This window comes from Catharus ustulatus, chromosome 12, assembly GCF_009819885.2.
Source record: "Catharus ustulatus isolate bCatUst1 chromosome 12, bCatUst1.pri.v2, whole genome shotgun sequence".
NCBI lineage: Eukaryota > Metazoa > Chordata > Aves > Passeriformes > Turdidae > Catharus > Catharus ustulatus.
Window position 1 is genome coordinate 14,566,199 of NC_046232.1, and position 23,703 is coordinate 14,589,901.

At 42.3% G+C, this 23,703-nt stretch overlaps 1 protein-coding gene across 4 annotated transcripts in view; it reads right to left on the reverse strand.

Moving 5' to 3' along the window:
- The window catches only part of AGBL1 (AGBL carboxypeptidase 1), a 367,447-nt gene that overhangs the window by 260,120 nt on the left and 83,624 nt on the right, over positions 1 to 23,703 (reverse strand). For all 4 annotated transcript variants that reach the window (XM_033070851.1, XM_033070848.2, XM_033070847.2 and 1 more), the window contains one exon: positions 3,448 to 3,628. In XM_033070851.1, the coding sequence (XP_032926742.1) occupies positions 3,448 to 3,628 (181 nt within the window). The remainder of the gene's footprint in view (positions 1 to 3,447; positions 3,629 to 23,703) is intronic.

The window sequence follows — 23,703 nt, forward strand, 5'->3', positions numbered from 1 at the left end:
AACAATTCACAGAAATGAGAGCTAAGAAATACTGCAGCTCATATTTTATCTGGTGTTATGCAGGCACTAGCCACATTTGGTACCCTAAGCTCTCAAATCCATCACTGCCCTCTCAGTGGAAGGGAACACAGGCAACACCTGAGGCACCAAAGCAGCAAAGAGATGTAGAAATCTCTGCTCCACTTGAGCCCACACTTCATATGCACCTCCCAGAGCCACCAAGCATTTCAGTACAGATGCTCACAGAACTTGCATCTTTGTCATCTCTGAGTTCTTCAGGAAAGCACCAGTGCACACTCTTGCCACCTTACAATGAGCATCTCAGAGCACAGCCAGTGCATGTGTGAGGGTTGAGTCTTTCACAATTTACAAAATGCTCTTTTTTTATCCAAGTATGCCTTGCTTTCCACATATGCCTACCCTACTACTTTTGGCAAGGTGGTGACAATTTAGGTTCAGAACTTCTGAAGACAACACAGGGGCAGACTCAGAGCATCTGACAAAGAGCAGCACATGACTCCTGTAGCACCTCTCTCCTAGAGAGAGATTCCATTAATTCAAAACCACTCCTTCCCCAGCCTTCTCACATCTCTGAGCTGTCCTTAGAGAAACACACACCTCATAGATTAACCAGGCTGGAGAGAGCCTTTGGAGTGTGCTTGCAGAGTGCATGGCACCAATTTAGAGCTAAACTTCTCCTTCAACCCTCTGACCAGAGAGAAGCAATAAAGAAAGGAGGGATGTCTGCAGTTGTACAGCTTTGTGTGACATCACCTGAAGATTTAGTCCGTAAGGATGCAGCTCTACATCATAAACTGACTCCTCAGACCAGCCTTTAGCTTTTCCTCCTATCCCTGATCCTTTCTGCCTCTTATTTCCCAGAGAACACAATGTGCCCATTCAGGAGAGTAGGCATTAATACAGGAGAGAAAAAGGTCATTTATACAAACAGTGTGTTTGGATATAGAGACAAATGTGCTTCTTCTCCTTCTCTTAAGATCCAAACAGAAGGCACCAGGTTCCAAAGGTTAAGTGGGAGCACAATCCTTTTTTCCTTTGTAATTTTTGAGATTGTTCAGAGGAAAACTGTTCTAGAAGGGATTTTTAGTGAGCATTTCTATCTCTTTATTTCAGTAATTGTAAAAAAAAAAACCCTGAAGCTTTTCTCTGATAGGTTTGAGACGTCATGAACAAATCCCCTAAATAAACAAGGAACAGAGTAAATTAAAGGGGAGGGAGCATCAACAGAGAGACAGAAAACCCAGCCCTCACCTGCCTTACCTTGGAGAAGCAAAGCTTACTCAGCCTGTGCTGGGGGAGGGAAGGTGCAGGATGCTTTTTAAAATGGATGAAGAATAGTCCACAGCTATATTCCAAAAGAAAAACAAGGATTTCCTCTACCTAGCTGCTACTATGGTTACCCCAAGGCTTTGAAGAAATCATGAGGCTTCCAATAAATTTCCTTCATCTAAAAAAGACTCACCAGCTCCCATCTTCACTCATTGGCTTATTAATTTACAAAATTCATTAAGTTCTTTCCAATGAAAAGCCCCCTTGATTCAACAAGAGGGAAGAGTGAGAAAAAGGAAGCAGATGAAAAGAAAAAGGAAACATTAAATCAGGTCAAGGAAGAAGGTGGCAACTCTTACACACTCCCACAAGCTCTTACACACCCACACATTCTCTTACATGCTAACAGTAAACCTCAGACCCAGAACAAAAACATTTCTTTTCATCTAGGAGGAACTAAGGCTACTAAAAAACATATATATAAAGAAACAAGAAGAATATGTGGGCCATGGGAGGCTTCACAAGAAAAAAAAATATTTAATTTAAAGCATAAAGGAATTATTTATTCTCCTCCCCAGACTTCAGGAGCAGTAAATGAGACGTGGCCAAGTCCCTGTTCTCTTGGTTCTATCCATTTAAGGTTCACTAAGCTTTTCTTCATTACCAGATTTAACTACAGATCAAGCTTATCCTCACCATGGAACACAAAACAGCCTCCTGTGTGACACAGGCCTGGGCCATACCCTTCATTCAGGTGTCACCAAGAGCCAGTTCTCCCTCCTGAAGGTCCCTTCTCTGCTACACTGGTTCCTGACAGCTGGAGGAAAAGGTCAGCCATTCCCTCCAGTCCTGCATCTGATGGAAAATTTAACTAAGTGTAGTGAGAGGAAAAAAATAAGGGAGAAAAGGCACAATTGTTTTTCTTGTTCCTTCTGTCTGTGAGGATCAAGAAAGCATTTGGTGCCAACAGAGGCTTTGGATACCCTGGGGCAGTACCCAGCCATTCTGAACAGTCCTCCCAAGACTCCTGGCAGACCCAGGCCCTGGGGAGCAGAGCAGCCCAAAAGCTGTGACTTCACAGACTAGAGACTGTTGAAAAGCCCCTGGTGCTCCCTGGTGAACCACTCACCCCAAACTCAAATGAGTTTGAAACCCAGATCAATGCATTTGTTGCTCAGGATTTGCTTTTCTGTTCCTGCAACACTCAATCAGCACAGCCCAACCCCAAAGCAGGTGTGGGCCTGCAGCTCAAGAGAAGCTGTCCCTCTGCACTTTGCTGTGTTCCAGTGCTTGTTTAAGCCCATCTTTCAGCTTTGACATTTGTCGTGTGCTCCTCTGCAATGAGCCAGGGGACACAGCTGTGGCAAACCCTGCAAGACCCCATCACCAGGTCAAGACAGCAGCCACTGGTGGGATGTGACCATGACATGATCATGGGGCAGGACCCACAGCTGTTAACTCACTGCCATTCCACAAACACCCAAAGTGAACAAATTCCACTGTCTGCAGTGAGGAGATTTGTGCAAGCCTACCTTAGCTTAGTGCCCTCTTCAAGGTTTCACACAACAATATTTCAGCCCAACATATCAGGAGCAGAGTTGTACCTTTTCCAGTCATGTACAGGGAGAGGGAAGTTAGTGTGGGTGGATAGGGAGGGTATAAGGTAAAGAATGAAAAAAGGAATCAATATTTTTCCAAGATCAGATTCAGCATCTCTTAGGAAACGTGGGAAGGAAGATTGAAAAGAAGGTGGGAGAAGGAGGAAGGCTCACTATAGAAAAATATTTCTGTGAAAATTTAAGAAATCCTTCTTCATCCTCCCCCCACCAGGTTATACAAAGCATTAATTTCAGCCAGCTTTTCTGCTTTGCAGCTGTATTCTGCCCCACTGCTTTAAACCTCCATCTGTCAGTAAAGATCCTGTTTCACTCCTTCCAGGGAACTGAGAGATCTGAGCACAGACAGTACAGAACCACATGCACCTGACAAATTCAGGACAGCACACCAGGCCATGTCTCAGATTCCCATTTTCCACACAGGACTGACAACAGGATGAATAAAACACAGGACAAAGGGAATTCTCCCAGCACAGACATTGGAGATGAGACCTGCTGGGTGCACAGACAAACCCCAGAGCAGGCACACGTCACAACTCACTTGCCATTGATGACTCCATCAGGATTGAGCATGGGCACAATCTTGAAGATGAAACATTTCCTCAGGAGCTCAGCAATGGGATCAGTGCTCACCAGGAACTCCAGGGTCCCCTTCATCACCCAGCTGGAGTTGCTCTCTCCAGGGTGAACCCGGGCTGTGAGGAACACGTAAGGACGGCTGCCTGCAGAACAAAGCAAACCCACCCTCAATTAACAGGGCTTTCCTCTCAGCAAGATCTTTGCAAGTGGATTTTATTCCTTTTGAATTCAGATAACAATCCAAAACACATTCTAAGAAAAACACGTCCCTAGACATTCTAGGTATTTTCTCAAGGTGCTGTTTATAAAGTGATCACAGATTTGGTTCTCAGAACAAGCACAGAGCCTGTTTCATCCCAATCCCTCTGTGTATTCTGTGACAATTTATAGGTATTTACATGTACCATTAGAAAGCATTCTGCAGGTGCAGGTTACTCCAAATAACTTTACCATAATTTCTAGTGATTATTGAAAGTTTGATCCCATCAAATTTCATTAAGGTTTAAAAGGCAGCAAGAAATTATTTAATTTTCTAAGGTCCTGCTCCACTTTCAGTATTTCATCATTAACAATTTAGAAATTTCTAAATATCTAAGCAGATTTGCCCACCCCTAAGGGGCTCCAAGGACATGCAAGCTGCCTGATCTCTGGAAATAATTTGTATTGTTGGGTCAAAATCATAATTAATGGAACTAAACTGATATAATGAAAGGAAATGCACTAATATATTCACCAGAGCTGCAAAGGCTGAGTACTCAAACCTAACCATTATTTCATAACTATACAACAAAATGTAGAGATAACAATGCACATAGCTAAGGCAAGCTGTTGCTTTTGATGGAAAGACTTTTTCAGTTTTGTATAATATAGATGCTCACTCAGATTAAAAAGGCTGATTTTCAGAAGCTGCAACTAGAAGAGTTCATCTGTTTCTAGCACTACTTGCATGCATAGGAAACAAGCTGTGGCAATTTGAGGTGTGGGATTTGGGGGGTTGCTTATTTAAAAAAAAAAAAAAGTAAATTGAATTTTTACTGCACAGTTCATTGATAATCTCTACTGAACCTATTTCAAAACAGACTTACAACTTAACAGCAAAAGTTTCCTTGTTATCAGATATGTTATTTGCTGTTCCTGTGAAAAAGCCACTAAACACATTTGGTCTGGTTACAAGCCTCCAAAAACTCTCAGCATACATATGCTTAGAAAAAACCAAGTTTGACAGCAGATTCTTTGAAGATCCCATCTGTGCTGAGCACACTTCAGGGATGGGCCAAGGAAAGAGGAGAAGGCAGAAGGAGACACCTGCCAGGCACAGAAAATAAAAGGAAAAGAGAAAGCAATTATCTGTTTTTAAATGATCCTTTTGTGAGCGTTCACTATCACAAGTCAAGCTGACAGATTTACTTCAGTGGAGAGCTTTATCTGTCAGGGCATCACAGCCATGCCAGGGCAGGCTTGTCCTGCTCCATCAGGACAGATCAGAGCTCAGACTCTGCTCCCTTCCTGAACTGAAGGGCCCCAGCTGACAGGACTGGGAGAGGCAACAGGACAGAGTGCAAAACCAAAGGCAGCAGCTGAGTGCCCTTGTAAACAAATGCAGAATTAACACCTTACACACCTCAGTCTTTAGATCCCAAAGCCATCCTTCAGGTTGCAAATGCTTTACAAACCATTAATCAATCATAATGAAACAAAAATAGAGATGGTAATAAAGAGTTGTTTAGCTGTTTGTCTGACCAAGGATGCTGTGTCAGAGCTGGAAATACAGGTGAAATTTCTCATTTCACATTTACACAAGGAATAAGCATTAATTTCTCTCCTCAGCTGTATATTCTGCTCAGTTCTGCTCAGTATATACTTTAGAGCACAATTTAGGTACATCACACAGGGACATACTCAGATTTGGAAATAATCCCACACCCACACTTCCCTCTTCAGCAGTTGGTGGGCACTGGAAGAGTGAACTGCACTCCCAGCTCCAAGAGCTCCTACAGAGCAATCATGGTCTGGTCCAGTAAAGCTACTGGGACTCTGTTCCTCAATAGCCACACATTATTATGTTTTATCATTGACTGTACTGGGGGGTTAGTACATTTTCATCAATGTGTACTCATAAGTGCCCTAGGCACTTATGGACTCCAAAAGACTCCTTTAGCTCCTGCAGAACCAGCCATTCTGAGTTTTTTTGCCCCAGAATTAGAGTACACTAGTTCTATTCTTCTCCAGCTAATTGTGCATTACCATCTACCTTTGTAATGCCTTATAATAGCAACAAACAAAAACCAGATCTCACAAAGACATCAGCTGCATTTTGCCATTTCCAAACATTTTCTCCTTTCTCCCATCCCCATGATTTAGTGCTGTTTTGCAGGCTCATTGCTGAGCTAAACTTATGGGGCTGTGCAGTTATAGCTGGGAATGAGGCTCCTGAGGACTTCTAATGGACAGCAGCTGTAAATAGCACAGAACAAAATAAAATGTACTCTCTTTTGCAATTGATGAATACAGCTTTAACAACTCTTACCTCTTCTGGATATTGGTACAGAGCTCAGTATCTTAATTGAGAGGTTCATTCCTTAGTCAAAATAAGAAAAAAATAATAATAAAAAAACCCTCTAAGCAACAGCTTTAACATGTCAGAAATGCAGGACAATTTGCCATAATTCTGTTAATTGGAATAGCACGGGGCTGGCAGAGACCTGAGTTCTGCTGTTTCTCTCAAGGCTCATCAAAATCAAGCTTGTCTTACTTAGACTCAGTGCTGGAAAAGCTCCTGGAGTCTCCAGATCTTAAACCCCAGGAAACATGAGGGCAGGGAAAGAGGCCAGAGATCACCTACACTGTTCTCCTGGGGGTGACAATGAGAGGGCCCCACTACCTGCAGGTCCAGCCAAGGAAATCTCTCAATTCCAGTGAAAGTTTGCTTTGAAAGATCCCCTCCTGCCAAGCACATCCACAGCTCTCACATCCCACCCACAGGAGAGTCATAAGGAAGGTTTGTACAAGCAAGGAAACCACAGAGCTTGTTAACTGTCTGTTCCCTTCACTGGAGCCATCCCAGCCAAATCCCACATCCCAGTGCTGCTCCCCCAGAGTGCTCCCAGCGTGAAAACTAATGAAGCAGCAAACAGAGCAAAGAGCTGATGACATGGCCATAAAACTTGCTTCTCTTGAAACACCTGGAAAACAGCAGGAGTGGCCCAGACCTGTGTTTTACAGCATATCCAATTACTTTGTGCTAACTGCTATAAACAGGCTCATGGAAGGAGCAGGCAGAGCACTGCCCAGCCATGCTCCACACTCAACTGGAGGCACCAGTCGAGACCTCTGCACTCAGTTCAGCTGCTTCCCTTCATTCCTGACTTCCAGCACCCGAGAACTGCAGTCCTGACCATCCCAGCCCAGCACTACCAGTACAGCTTACTGGTTTATACTGGTGCCCAGCTGCCCTTCTCTCTCTGCTCTTTCAGAGCCCCATGGAACAATTTTCCGTGCCCTGCTAAACCTGTGTCAAGGACTCACAAGCTCAGATTCTCTCATATACTCCTTCCAGGGCTGAAACTGAGCTTAAGTCTTCAGAATCCTCAGGCCAACACTTAGGCAATTCCTTTCCAAGTTCTGAGGAAGCTGCCAGAAAGCTCAGGTTAGCCATTTATCTCTGCAAAGCCCACATGACACATAACCTTCTCTGGGAATGTAAATAATAAAAAGAGAAAGTAGAGGAGCCTTTTCATGCTACATAAAGCCTTATCCAACAAATCATGTCTCCTTACACTGTGTTACATTTCGACATGCCCAGAATATAACATGGCATCAACAATACCCAAGGTGGGAGATTAAAGAACCACCGATTCCTCTTGCAAAACTTCAAGCACAGAACCTTTGAATGATAATTTTACTAATGCATCACCTAATTCCCATCTCTCCTTCCCTTCACTCATTTTTGATTGTGGATATATGAATGAAAATGAGAGCTTTGTTCTTCCAGTGGTGCTAACTTGCTGCTTAATCTCCTGCCTCTAAGGGTCCTCCTCTAGTCATGTCATCACCAAGGTTCACTAAGAGGTGACTTTGATGTCACTAATCGTGACATCAATTGTGGAATGAGAAGCCTGAAAGAAAAGAACAAAACCCCATTAACACAGCAGTGTCCCTCATCAAGGGGAGCACAGAAAGGAAATGAAAAGCAGTTCCAGATGCCCTGACCTGGGCTGCTGTTCTAAATTATTTCAAGCTGAGGTTTGAGCCATGCCATTTGTAAAGGGACAGGGCATTGAAATGACACGGGGCTAGGATTTTTTAAGGAGTCAAAGGGAATTATGTACCCAGCATGTGAAAAATTCAATCTAGATCTGGGTCTTGGGCTGAAACTTTCTGGCTGTGCCTCTGCATACCTCTCTTTCCTTTGCACAAGCCCAGGGTCATTAAGACAAAGGTTTCTTTTTCTTCCCTGTGTCTAAGTACAGCATGACTACTATGAGCTTTACACAGATCAAAGTGCCAAGTTTACCCCTGGATACAGTAGAGAAAAGCCAAGAAAGCAAAGCTTTTCCTTCCAACTTAATTAGCTGTACCCAGTACAGGCTATTCTGTGAGTAAAGGATGGGTAAACAGGAGGACCATCACACAGCTCTGCCATGCATGTCACAGCTGAGCATGTCCTGGACACATCTGACATGCCCAAGTGCAATGAATATATTAAAGTATATTTCCAAAAAACATCAAATACTGAGATCACAGAAAACAATTAGCTTGAATCTGTGTTAGATACTTTTCTCCCTTCCTAAAACTTTCCCACCAGTTGTCAGGCTTTCAGTTGCCTTAAGATAGAATAATTCTTCCATGCTCATCTTCCCCTACCCCAGATTGCTGTTTCCTTGCTGTGCCTGTTTTTGGATAAATGCTCCAAAAGCAGACACATCTTAATACAGAGGCAAAATACAGTCTAGCAGGATCAGCTGTTGTTTTCCAGAATTATCAATGAGCTATTCATTTCTTAAATATTTCTGTATTATATGCATTATTACTGTTACCTTTGGCAAAGAAGTGAACATTACAAATTATCTCAACTGCCTGTTCTCTACTTTCATCACTTGATGGGAGAGTTTCAGCCTCCAAGTTGCTTGGCAACCTTCTTTTGTGTACATGTTTTATGAATTCATTCACCTCTGAATCAGAGATGATCAGGGAGCTGAATATGGGTACAGACTGCTCAGCCTCAGTTCAGCTTGACCTCCTACTAATGCTGGGTTTGAACTCCAGGAAATTGGTAAGCAAGCTGTCAAGGCTATTTCGGGGAAGTTTCCAAAATCTCAAGCTCTTAAAGCAGCAGGAACCACCATCATTATTTAGCAGGACCTTCACTATGACTGAAGGCCAAGGAAAGCCACATGAACTAATTCCAGTTCAAATTGAAGTAGGAAGTTTGGGGAACAACTGAACCTTTTTTCAGGACTTACACCCATGGAAAGCCTGTTATAACCCTTTGCAAATAGCCTCAGATTATAACTAACATCCCCATGCCAAGTGTGTGCACCTGCATTAGTCCAGCAGAAATTTCCAACCACTGCAGCATCCACTTCTGGATACACCCACTCAGCATCCACTGGCATATCCAGTGTCACTCTGCACACTCTCTGAGCTGCTCAGATATCATCAGACTTCAAAACTGAAACTTCATTAAGCTGCTGTCAAGCATGTTACCTGCATTTACCTCCTCCCAGGGCTGTCAGCAGCAGAGGAATTCCTCTGCTGGGTGCACCTCCCCTCCTGTGCTCACTGCTGCCATCCACCTCTGCTCCCCCCAGCACATTCCAAGGGCATGAGACCAACATGGGGACAGCTGGCTAGGAAAAGGTACTGCCAAGAAGGACCAGGGGATTACTATGCAAAGCAATTGCAAAAATGGCAGCTCTCCTGGGAACACCAACAAGGAGCACCCTGTTACTTCCCTCTGGTCAACCCAGTGACCAAAACCAAACAGCTGCAGTGCTGTGCCCACTGCTGCCCAACACAGGTTAAAAAAATGGTGAAAACTGAAGAGGTCATTGAAAAGCATTTAAAATGTTTGGAAGTCTTAGGCTGAAAAATTGGAAAAAATGACACAGAAAGAAAAGGAGAGCAGAGAGGAAGGAGAAATAACCTTTAAATTGCAAAACGCTGCTATAAAAAGATTGCAATCACCTGTCCTCACTGTCCACTGGGACTAGGCTGCATAAAAAAGAAACACAAGTTACTACCAGCTAAGCCAGCCTGTGGTGACCTGACTGCCCTCCCTCCTGATGGCTCCTTGTTCATAAAGTCCTGTGCCAAGAATCTCCACTACAGCACCCAAAGCAGTGCCAGCAGAGGCTTACAGCCACATAAGTAATGAGAGATCCTTTAGAAACTTGGTCCATGATTCCCCTCATTCCTCTGGAGCTAGCTCTCTGATCTGAGAATTACTATTCCAGACCACAAGGCAGCTCTGCCACCTCCTGTGTTCTCTTTGATGGAAGGTGTCTGCTTGCTACTTAATGCTAGCCATTTTAAGCCATGTTAAACATTAGCTACTAATTAGTGGCTAATAAGAAATATTTAATATTTCAGAAATACTTCATCATCATACGTTGACATCATTAGGGCTTCTTCCTACATACAGAACAGAATTATTTATGGAAAATTCTGTCTTACCTGCTCATTTAGTGACAGTCTTGCCATTTCAGAATTGAAGTAATATAATTTCTGGGATTTCTGTCATTAGAAATGATCTTCCAAAGCCTCTCTATTACCCTTAAGATTACCATTTCTCAGCTTCTGCTTATGTCTCCCTTGAAAGGTGTGAGCATCAACCACTAAGATCAGCCCCAACACATGATCTAGGTAGCTGATGTAGGGAGCTCCAGATTATCTGTCAGAAGGCAGGCAAGGATCTATCATCCCCTGCTTCTATAACACACACATTATGCCTTTAATTTGTTCTGTGGCAGCAGGCAATTTCAGATACTCAAGTATTAAGTATTTTGTACTGCCATGGCCAGGCCATCAATCCATGTGTTTTTCAGTCAGCATGGGAGAAATGTAGACTGTGTTGCAGAGATGCAAGGCTTCTGAGACCTGGTAAGTAGTAAAAAGCAGTATTTTCAAGTTAGATATATATGTGTCTTTCACCTTCTGGGGTTTTTGCACAAAGAGAAAAACTAGAAAATTGCCCTAAACTGCCTGTCCCATGCCTAAAAGAAGGTGCAGGCAGAAGATGGGTACACAGAGACCTGAAGGACAGCTGCTGTAGCAGGCAGAGAGCAGAGGTCCATAGAGCAATAAAATCCATAGGCTCTTTTCTGAGAGAAGGATTTCATCTGAAATGAAATCAGGCAGGAGGAGCAGACTGAAAAAGCTTCCATTGTCATAAAAATATCTCCCTGGGTAATCCACAGTGATGGAAAAAGGAAACCCTGATAATTTATGTGACAGTTTAATGGGATTTTGGTGACATACAATACTTTGGAAAGAATTTGCCCAAATAGGACAGACAGGACTTTAATAAGGCTTCGGCTCCAAACCAGCAATATTTTCACCCCTTGCTTTTACATTTCATTCTACACACCCACTGCTCACTCACAGCTCATCTTTCTCATTTGCAAGGCACATTTCAACACTGTAAGAGCAACAACTGCACTTTCTGGTTAGATCCCCTGCCAGAGAAGCTTCTGAGTATCTGACCCCTGAAGGGATCAAGCTGCCTTTGCACCTACAGGGCAGAGCATCACTGAGCTGTGAACTCTGAGGCATGAGCTGCCCTCTGGCCATGTCCCCTGCTCTGTGGATGGCACTAATAGCTTCTGTGTGGAATTTAAGGGCAGATGGACAGTCTGGAGCAGGAGCTGCTGGCAGAGGGGACGCCCCCAGAACACACTCCAGGAATAAATGGCTTTCACACACAATGAGTAATGCCTCAATCCCCATCTCCTGCCTGTGGGGGACACAGCCTTTACCCCAGCACAACACCCTGTGCCTTCCACTGCCATCACTCCAGAGCAGGCTCAGAGCAAGAGGGATTGCTCAGAGTGCCAGACCCGGGTGAGTCCGGGGTTAATGGGATGAAACTCCACAAAGGAACAGTTAGACTGAATATCAGTGAGTTACACTAAAAAGTCTCCCCCGTGGAGAGGTGGAAGTTAACATTAAAACCACATTGCCCAGAGCACAAGAAGTCATTTTGTACACAACAGTCTTGCAGTGGCTGGGGACAGAAAGAACCCAACAGGAATTTGTTTTCTTTGCTAAGTTTAGTGGACCCAGTTAAGAAGCCCAAATTTTGCTAAATTGTCCTTCTGGGAAATCCAGGCATGAAAGGAATGGTAAAAAATTGGGTGAAGATCCAAATATTTTGTCCACTCTGAGATGAACTTAGAACCTGCAATGAGCCCTGTGAGCCCTAAAATGGGCATGAGAAATGGAGCAGCTGCCAGTGTTCTTTCACTGCTGGGAATAAGCCAAGCTTAGCACAAGTTTAAGTTGTGTAGTACTTCAAGCTGTTCTGCTCTACAGAAGACAAACTCTACAGTTTGTAAAAAAAAAAATCTCTTTACTCTTTATGCAGAACATATTTAAAACCCACCTATTACCACCTACAGCATAAAGTAATGTTTATTCTTAAATACGTGTTGTGCTTTTAAGTGGCACAGATCCATCTCTCCCTGACTTGAAGTCTTCCTCAGGGAATGACTTGAAAGTAGTAAAATATATTAAAAGAAAGCACAATCAGAGCCTCTCATTGTCAAAGTGAAAAAATATAATTTTTTTGTTAAGATAAAAAGCATCACAGATTGCCTCTGATGGTAAAAATTAATTTTTTGGTCTTCACTTGATTTAGTATTTATCACTCATTGCTCCAGAACCAGACAAGCAGGGAATGTTTCTTAAAAATATTATTCTGCATTTCTCCTGGAGTAAGCAAACTATGAGAATTTTAAATTGTGTGTTTTCTTACATATAGAAAACTCAGAGGAAAAGGGAAATAAACAGAAAGTCTACAAAAAACCTTCTAGCACTTCACTATGTCAACAACTTCACAGTAAAGGACCTTCTGCAGGTTGACCTCATTTGTGGCATCATTAAATTGACTTTTGCGTCATTGCTGTCTAAGTCTATCCTAAATCTTGGAACTGCACTGTCCAGAGCTGATCCCAAAGGAAATTCTTGCTTTCCACAAGCAAGAGATCAATGAGGTAAAGCTGTCTCCAAATTTTGAATAATGACTCTTGTCTTCATGGCAAGGTCTTAGATGAATTCCCCAAATACCTAAGCAAAGGAACACAAATAAGGGGTCAACATAAAAGGTCTTTCAATCAGATCATCAAGAGACCAAAACTGATGCTGGCCCAATGATCTTGTACCATGACATGAGCAGCACCATCCCTCATCTCCCAGACTGTGTGATGTGTTGTGTGACAGACCATAAGCAGAACATAAGTTTTCCATGAGAAATAGCAGAGATGAGCCCTGAAGTTCCCAACTAAGTTCACACTGTATTTTTTTCAAGCAGTTCTACTCCTGAGATATCCTAAAGATGAAGAAGGAACTAGGCTCATAGAGCACAATCTGACTCACAGAGTACCTGACAAAACTAGGAGGAACAAGATTTGCCACTGCATTGAGCAGATAACATGCAGAAATTTCAAACAGCCCGTGGAAAGACACACTGAGCAGTCTCTGTCTCAGGTCAGTAAGTTCTTCCCTTCAGATGCCAGCAAAACAATTTCTGGTGGATGATGCCTTCCTGCATCAATCACTGCAGGGAGCAGAGTGTCAGGGTGGGAAGAGTTGTCTGTTCGAGGAAATAAGATGGTAGGAAGGTTAGGTGAGAGAAAAATGTTCTTTTAATCCCCACAAGTTACTACAAAGCATAGCTAAAGGTTCTCATGAGTAAAGGAGTCAGGCTGCAGAACAGTCCTGGCAGCCCCAGAAGAAACAGAAGTGGAACATGGGATGTCCTTCCCTGGCACCCTGGTATCCCTGCAAAAGTGGGAGCTTTCACATAGCAGAGCTTTTAGTTCTTCTCAGTTTCCTAAGTGATACTAAATTTATTTTAAAAGCATTCTCCAGAAGGTTCTTTTAGGCAAATAATTTAACAGCACAATTGATATCTCCTAATCAATTTGAATTTCTGATGTGTAGCACGCAGATTGACTTCATAAAGCTGATACTGTGATGTTTCCTCAATCCCAGTGCCTTCCTGCACTTTCACAGCAGAACTTTGAACTTTTCCAACTGACCCTGCCCTAGAATCCTTCCACTATAGCTCATTCACTCTGTACAGCCTGTGCAATCCACAGCATGGGCTCCTCTCTTAATCTACCATAAGAAACACTCATATCAAAACCATTATATTCCAGAGTGTTCACTGCCACTTCATCTCCTGCTCTGTAAACTGAGTGCTTTTAAAAGAAACACTTATTTATATAGAAGAAAATCCCTGTAAATCATGGTTGTGACAGGCTAATGGCTAGCATTGCAAAGATGATTTATCTTCCTGCTGCATCTAACAAAGTTTCTTATGTTAATACCTTGTTTGCAAAATAGGAAGAGACTTCTAACTGATGTTTTCTAACTGCAAGAATATGCAGCTAATGAAAAACGCCTTATATCAAAAAATAACCTTCACCTGCCACCTAACACTCCCATCAACTCTCAAAATCAAAGGATCTCCTTGAATTATTTCTTTCCTCTGTATTACTTAGGGTGCTTCCCTCATGGATGAAGAAATAATCCAAACTCATTTTAGGGTTTGCATACATTACCTGCATGTTTTAATTTGATACATTTTATTTGATTTCTGCATATTAAATTACATTTAAGGCAGGTTATATGGCTGCGTGGGGAGCACTACCCTCTGTGCAAACAGCAATTTTTACCAGGGTTGAGCCTAATTTCACATTGTGATAGGCTGGCAAACAGGGTCACAGTGTCTGCATGGCAAGAGATGCCCCAGCTGGTGGGAGAGCTAGAAGGTGGATCCTAGGATTGTTCTGAAAAAGGAGTATGGTCTAGAATATAACATTAAGGAGCAGGCCATCAGTGATGAGCAGAAGTGCTGTTTCAAGCCTATTGGCAGGTGTTCTCCACAGCTGGCAGGATTTGCCAGCACACCTTCGCCAGCCCAGAGACTGTAAGCACCTCATTTTTGGTCATTCATAGTTAGTAATGGCTAAAAATGGGGAGAACAGGGATAGTGGGGACACCACAGCCACTGACATGCCCAGAGCCCTTCATCTGTCTCTTGCTTACTCTTTCAGCCTCTGGCCAGCAGCTCTTTTTGAAGCTCAATTCCCATGAGTTGAGTTGTGCCTCATGGTGACCCTCTAGCTGTTGTTTTTGTGCCCTTTCAAAATGCTTGACAGAACTGTCACAGAAGGAGCATGGCATCTGGAAGCTGTGGCAGATATGATATGACCTGATTCATAAAACACAGCTAAACAGCTTGGGCTGCCAGAGGCCAGGATTTTACAGGACTGTGCTTAAAAACAGCCTTCCAGGCCTGCTCTGCTAAATGCACTTTCCTACTCCACACATAACAATTCCCAAGTTGTGTGATGGTGACCTGCAACACTGTGAAGTGACAAAGCAGACAAGACACGAGAGACACTAATCTTGTTACAGCCCACACTGTCCACTGCTACTCAGGACAGGAAAGGAATGACCTCAGCTCTGGCTGCACCTTTTGCACATGGCTACAGGGATAGAAAGGGACTTAAAAAATAAATAATTTTTTTTCCAGAAATTTTTTTTAAATTCCCCCAGCACAGCAAGCACAAAGGAAAAAAAAATAAGCTAGAGACAGTTTCTGCTGCATTATCTTCTACAGCCTCATTTTTACAATAAAAGCCTCTCTGCATTTTTATTTCCAGCAGGCACAGCCTGATCAGCAAGGAATTTAAGGACTTTCTGCCCTCCCATCCATCTCCCTATTTTCTTCATCTCTACTTCAATCACTAGTTACAGCCTTCTGTTAGGTGCTCGCCATGGGACCCAAACATCCTCTGGGAGACCTGTCAAAGTCACTCTGATGCCAGTGATAATAAATTCCATCTCACTGATCTTCTCTTGAAGCACTTCATAGACTGAAGATTACATGTTTCAAGTGTACCAAGTTATGAAGGTAAGGATTTACAGAAAAATCAAGTAATTTGCCCAAGGATAAAATACAAATCAGTCAGAGCTGGAAGCTCAACAGCTGTTTCCCAAGCTCCAGTCAAAGAATTCTGTGCCATCCACATTCACCCTAGAAGGGATTTTCTACATAATCCATTACTTCAAATCACTTCCTCCTCTTTTCATTAGCTATGAAAATGAATTGAATTGTGCACTTAGACATAATCAGTAGAGCCCTCTCTCACTCAAGTTATTTGTCCTACATCAAGATCAGCTGTCATTTTCATTCTGGAACCCACCCATCCTTCCCAAAATTATCAAGCACACACACATTTGCAGAGTGCTATGGTATTCCTTTATCCATCACTATCATGTCATCTTCTCAGACTAGGGGAAAAAGCAGGAGATGATATGAAAGTGTTAAGGGAAGAATGAGGAAATAAAATAGAATGTTGTAGTAGGTCTTTCTGGTTTTCTTGAAAAATAAAAAGTCCCTAAGTTGTCCACAAGCCCTTCCTTATCTGTGGGCCAAGACATACCTTCAACCTCATTCTGACTTCTTCCTTTACTCATCACCTCTGCCCACATCATGTTTTAATAAAAATTTCAACCTATTTAATTTAACTTCATTATTTCAAAGCACTCAGGCTAATCCAGACATATCTTCAAAAGTGTTTATTAAAAAAATTCAATGGAAAAAAAGAGTAAAAGCTTATAAAAAAGAATTACTTTCTCCTTCCCCACCGCTAAGTAGCATGATAATTGCAATTGATAGAGCAAATTAAATTCTAAGCACATTGGTCATTTGATAGATATAATTTTCCAAGTGCTACAGCCACATAGTAAGTGCCCTGCAATGATACAGAAGTCCAAGTTTAGCTGTCTGGGAACACTGGTGCACTTTGCAGTATCTCCCATGTCACTCATCAACTCGTTGATCTTATCAGCACATTTGCAGTCTGAGCAGAGCAGCTGTCTCTGCTTGGCTTTTATTTCTATTTCTGCATTAAAAACAGGTGGGCAAGCTCAGAGAGCTAACAAGTTTCTTTTTGATGTAGAGATGGACAAATCCTCTCATTAACAGAACGGCCTTTTAAAAATCATTATGGGGTATTTTTAGTCCCATTTCATTTTAGTATTTCTGTCTAATTGCAGCCCATTAATCACAAATGCTTGTTTCTAGAATCTGTCAGTTATAGGCAACAAGTAGCATCAGCCTGTGGCGTCTGCAAACTACTACTTTCAACATATTGCTGGCTTATTATACTGGGATAAGATTGGCTGCATCAGTCACACAGGAATGGATCTCATTCTCCAATTACAGAAATTAAACCCAGTTAAACAGGTCAGGCAGAAATCTGCATAGACCCTCCCAGCAAAATCAGCTTACAGGTGGGAATTAGAAATAGCAGGTGTTCAGAATTCCAGATACAAGAGCAGGAGAAAAACAAACTCATACCCTGTATTGCAAATATGCCTCCTCACTCAGTAATGCTCTTGGATAGATTAATATTAGGATCAGCACATAGAAATAGCATTTGATTAAGATCAGCACATAGAAATAGTGTTTGCTACATTTCACAAGAGTGCAGAGTCCCTCTCATGGATGTGGGCAGAGTAGCTGAACAAACTATCTGCTTGCAGCTCTGGCAAACATGCACTAAAGCTGTTCCATACAATCCAAACAACTCCAGGCATTCGCAATGCATGACTAGCTAGGTCAGCCTTTATCAGACAAAAATGCATAGCTTGGAACATTAAATCCAGAAATTAGATTCTTGTTTTCCAGAAAGTTTTCAAAGCCTTGAGGTATCAGCTGAATGACTTTTCTATTTTCAAGTCAGACACAGTAGACAGTGTCTCCAAACCAGTCAGCCAAGATTTAAAAGCACCAAGAAAGTTCCCAGTTTAGAAGGATAAAGGTGAAAGCAACATGTAAGTTATAACACCACCCACGCTGTTTCCCAACAGTCTGTGAGTTCTGGGTGTTGAGGAAGGGTTTGCCTGTGCAAGCTGAAGCCTATTGCTGGAGTGAGAAATTCAAGAGTCACAGCATCATGAAAAATCTACCCCAGAGGAGCAGAGCTCCCTGTTAGCAGGACACACTCTGGGTTCTGTCACAGCCTAGCAGCTCTTTAACACAAACTGTGCAAGGCTTGACAAACTGTCCCCAAGCTGAGTTCCCAAACTAAAAGCAATGGTTTGCTACAAGAGTGGCAGACCCCACTTCTTGCCAACTCTGCCCAGTCTTGCCATCCAAAATAGTTTGTTCCCACAAAATCATCAGGCATCAGAAAGCAATGTGTATCTACCTCAATCTGTGTATCAGCACAGCTTTTCTGGAACAGAAAAGAAAAAAATATTGAACCAGAAACAAAAGCGCTGTCTGAGGTGGCAGGAGTGGTTGTGTGGCTCTGGCAGCAGCTGGTCCATGTGCTACCCCCGCTGGGATTTCCAGCCGCAGATTACAACCTGCCAGCTGTCCTGCTCCCAGCTCTCTGAGCACAGCTTGCCTAGCAGTTATCAATGAGGAGCCACAACCAAACAGAAAGGAGAACAACTGGTGGCATTTCTGCTGTTACAAAATGCCATTTTCTTACCTTACAGAAGGCCTGAACCTGAGGAACTTCTTACTGACCTTTTAATTCATGAAGCAATGCGATTCCCAGACTGCCCCACCATCCACACCTTCAGCACCACTGGCCATAAGCAACTCTTTTAACACAGGTGGCCAGGGAAAAACCAACTGCCTTCAAGACAGCTTATTTTACACATCAGCAGGTGCTCCAGACCTTCTGACTTGTGAAAAACAAGTGCAATATGGCACATAACCAACTGGGCAATACTGTGACCTTGGCTTTTACCTTGAGGCACAAGCTTTGACTCTTCACACCTCCATAAGCACATTGCTCCTATCAATATTCAATCTCCAGTGACAATCTGACCCTGAAATTATCTCCTCCCTTCTCACAGCCCAGCTCTGCCACACTGAGACTTACCTCAATTCAAATGTTTCTCTGGCTGACCTACACAGTACCACAGTGACCTTTCAGCACCTGCCCCACAGGATTGCACATGACTGGAATTTATGGCCAGGCATGGGAAATGTGCCACTCACAGAAACACACTGATTTGGGGGCTTTGCCACACCATAATTTGAAGGTGATAATAGGAACCCAGTACCACTTTAATGTTTGTTCACCATTTGAGGGAGTAAGAGCTGCTTGGGGGCTCTGCTGGGCTGTATTTCAATACCTTGATTGGCCACTGGAAACACAGCACCTGCAGGCTCCTCAAAAAATGTTTCCACATAGGGGAGAGAAGATTTTGGGGTTTTTTTTGCCCTTCTGTTAAGGCAGGAATTTGGGCATCCTAGCACTGCTACAGAAGCTTGCAGGTCCACTGCAATGAGAACTGGTCCTGGGGTGTTGAAAAACAGGCACATTCCAAGCAGCTGCCTATAAATTTCCAAAGCAATATAAGAAATTAATACAACCAAACCATCTTCAGTTTCATTGATAATTTTCAATGCCTTGTAGCAAAAATACAAGTAGTACCACACTCCTGTGAGAAGACCCTTCAGAGGCACTTGACAAACCAATCAAGAAATAAAATAATTATGACTAAGATATGCTAATTTAGATTTTCAAGATGTTTAATTCATTAGTGTATCAGAAAAGGCTGTTAAGTTCTGGAAGTTTGGAGCATTGCCAGCCTTAAGCACTACTGAGAGAATCACAGAATATCTTGGGTTGAAAGTGACCCACAAGGATCATCAAGTCCAACTCCTGATGTTCTAGCCCAAGTCCATACCAACCAAAAAGATATTGATAACTTATGTTCCAGAAAATTCTGCCTTTAATCAGATAATTTCTTCCCTAGAAAGGACATGCAAAGGTTATAAGTCTCTTGGGGCAGAAATAAGACTGTTATAAATCAAAGAAGAAAAGGCAGCTGAACAAGTGCTGAAAAAAATGCTACAGAATTTTTTGCTCTATCCACTGAGCAGAGGAGGGCTTGGAAAAAGTATCCAGATTTCAGATGGAATTTTAATTTTTTAAAAATACAGAACATGGCAGCTGGATCAAGAACACTACAAATAATTTTATTTAAGGTGCTTATTCTGCTATCATGCTGCATTAGGCAGAGGGTGGGACAGAATGAGAGATTACCATAATATTTACTTTCTCTCTTTGCTAAAAACACTCTGATTGTCTATGCTTCAAAGCCCAGTTTTAGCATCCTTGTTCAGTGTTTTCTGTCCATTCCTTGCTGCCTTGACTACTGGAATTCAATACATTAATATCTGTTTTGCCAAGCTCACAGAAGGCTGACCACAGTGTCAAAGCTGTGCTGGCAGAGTCGGCTCCACCACCACCATTTCCAAATGCAAAGAGAATTTGATACATCATGAAAAATACTGGCCTCAGCCTGCAGACAACCATGTGTCTGTCTCACAAATTTCATATTCCGCTCAACCAGCTCCCATCTTTGTGGCAGCAGGCTGGATACTCAAACACAAGCATAGTTTTGCAGAAATTTGTCTGCTCTTTTTGCAAGGAGCTGCCAACGCTGTTGTGACTGGGATATCAGAAGGAAAAAGTAGAAGAGATGTTTGAAATTGAAAGACAATCTTGAAAAAATTCAGCGTACACCATCAGTGTTGCATAACTGGAGCGCATTGCTTTGGCTTCAGAAGCTTGAGAAACTGTCTATTTGAGTGGGAAAAAAACATATTCTCAATTCTGTAATTATTTAGCACTGTAGAACACATGACAATTTTATTCAGCCTTTCTTCACTGCTGCATTAAAACAGGGTAACAGTTTTCACAACAGCTGACTCTTCCTGTCACCAAAAACAAAGTGTTTGGTACAAAGTGAGAGAAATCAGCACCTCTGCCTGGCAGCCCTGCAAATTAGGAGAAAATCTTCAAATCAAAGAATACAAAGACACAAACCTCATTATTGCAGATGCAAGGATAAAGAAAAAATGTTTCTCTCCAGTGTTCTATAATCCTCTCAATCAATTTCTATACACAGTAAAATCTGTTCACTTTTAACTATAATCACAAATAAGGAGAAGAGATAGAGAACTGATGAAAGGAAAAAGCAGAACAGGTCTGTAAATGGAATACTTGAAGGAAATGTAATGCTGGTGGACACTTTCTGCATAAGATTGCAATTTGGTCCACATTAAGTACCTAGAAAGCTACAAAAACAATCTGTCAGAGATGATATCTTCTGTTTCATTCAGTGGAAATGCCATCTAATGGGGGACCACCCCAGGAGCAGGGGCTTTCTTCAGTTCTTGGTTTCTCTCCTGAGATTATCTTATTATTCCTACCATACAAGAAAAATGGTTCTTTCTTCTTGTATGGCATTAGCACTGTGGAAATGTCATTATAGAAGCCTATCAGACCTTTCCACAGAAACCATTCAGCAGCCAGACAGTTGTGGGGAGGTGGATTGGTCCCCATTTGGCAGACATCTGTGACCTGAGGGTCCATCAGCAGTGGCTGTGCTGTTTGCATGTGAGCTGGAGGGAGGATCACATGCAGTAACAGTGAGGAGCAGATGTGCCTGCTGGTGTGAGCTGCTTCCAGCCAGCACAATGCCAGGTTAGCACTCCAGATGAATTGCTACAGGCAGCCCTTCTGCCTGCTGAAAAGATCATTACCAATCAAAGCAGGTCATTCTACCTCCTTATTTCAACATTATTAGATGAGAGCCTCCTTTAAGGAGTGCATTTTCCTTTGGGGCAGGCTGACTCCAATAAGGTGTTGAACCAATTTGATCCCTGTTTCACCAGGAGATGTGTCATCTCCAGGTTTGGAAAAGTTATTCAAGAGAGCTTGAGCCTTTTACAATTAACATGCAATGCTGGTTGCCACACAGGGAGCAGGCACAGTTATAATAACTCGGAGTCAATAATTCATAAACTATCATGCATTATTAATCAATTATTGAGGCCTGAATTACATTTAATGAGATTAAGCTGATTGGAGCACTAAGCTGTTTGAGTCATATTGATTTAATCAATGTGCTTAATTAAACTGTGTACATTTTCCACATGATCATTATTTCCCAGTATCCTGCATAAGTGGCCCCTGCAATTCACATCCTCTGCTGCTCTTTGCTGAGGAATTGCTCTTTGCTGCAATTTATATTTAAAGGTAAAGGGCTTGTTTCTTCCTAAGAAAAGATCAAAGTTGCAAAACAACCATCTAAATAGCTTACACAAGCAAATTGAGAAATGTTAGAACAGTTTTTCCCAGCAACTGTGTCTGTAGGCTTAAGATGACACCAGGTAAAGACACCTCATTAGTCTCACTTTATCCCTCATTCAGGCTCCAGGAGCATCTGCCAATTCAATGGTATGAGCATCCTACCATATCTATCCTGAAAACATTACCCTATCCTTCTTCAGAAACATGCCTAGACAAAAAATGTGCTTCAAATCCCCAGGAGACTACATTTAAGATAAGCAGGTGTCATTATCTTTTTTTGACAATATTCATAATGGTTTTCTCAGCCATGCATAAAGAGGACATGATGACAGAAGAGCAGCTCAAAGTGACAGGTATTACAGATGTAAATCCATTTGCTAAGTGATTTTTGTTTGATTTCCCTCACCTCTGTTGCTAATTATCTGGGACAATTTGGGTTAACTTGAAACCACAAAATTCAGATCTATAATGCTACCCATGGCTAAAAGGATACTCATTAGGTGTTTTGCCTCTGGAATACACATAACACACTGAATAATCACTGTTATTAATGGGGATGACAACAGTACAATCAGCCATGAAGAGAGTTGTGCAATTCCTTTGGGACTGAGTCATTACTCTATGTTAGCACTAACCAGAATGACACCCACACTACACATCTCAGAGGTGTCCTGCCCCTTCCCTTCCCTAACTAAAGGTGAGAGCAAATCCACCCCAACCCAGGCTAAAGCCAGGAAACACCTCCTGAAAAACACTCACATGGCAGGGTAGAGTGTACTCTGTTCTTTTCTGACCAATCATTTTGCTTTTGGTGGTTTTAATTCCACCACTCTGTTAACATTAGCAACATATCAGTGTCCTTTACTTTCTTAACAAGAAGACAATTTTATCACTGCCTGTACATCAGTGTTTAGATATTTTCCTTGCACTTCTTTGAAGAGTTAATCTGTCCATTTGCTCTGTCACTTACAACAGTATCCTACTGCTTGCAGGGTCTATTCAGCTGTCTGCCAGGGAGTTTAGTGGAGTTACACATGCATAAATAATACTGTGAATTAAGAGTTTGCAAACTATTGCTGAGTACACATACATGCTGCTAACACTGCCTTCACTGGGCTGTGTGTGTGGCAAAAGGAAATCAGAGCTCTGCAAACACCTATTAATTCATCAGGTGGGGAGTTGGCACCAAGATTTGGAAGCTTTATCATTCTCCTTGTTTCTGCATTCCAGAATGCTCTGAAAGATGCTGGGAATTGCCCTCCCTTCAAAAGTCCCTTTAACGCTCACCAGCAGACCTAACGTAGCCTGAAATAAAGTCACCTACACACAGTCAGAATGATTTTACCTCTATCACAAGACCATGGAGGATATTGCAGTTAGAATGGGTATTCCATATCTGTACTACTGGATGCTGAGTCTTCATGTGATGGCAGGAAAGACAAGTTTAAAGTTAAACAGCAACCACAAAAAAACAAGATAGACCCTCTCAGTCTCTATTTGTTCAAGTCTGTGAGCTGCAAAGCCCAGCAGGGACCACTGACCAGCCCCAGGTACCCACAGACATGGATGAAGTTGGAGTGGAGCTTGTGCTGATGGTAACTGAGTGGTTGCATGAATGAGGTAAAAGCACAGGAAGCCCAAGAGTTCCCAGCTCAATTCTTTGTCTTCATACCAGCTTCAGAACTGAACATTTAATAAAAATTATTCCCTACACCACTGTCATATAAAGGGCAGATAAAAAGAGAGGAAGGAGAAAGAGCCTAAAGTGAGTATCAAAGCCTCACACAAACAAGGCATAATGAAGGAAAGGAGTAGCCCATTTTTCTTCCCTGCAGCATGGCTTGTGCTTCCTATTA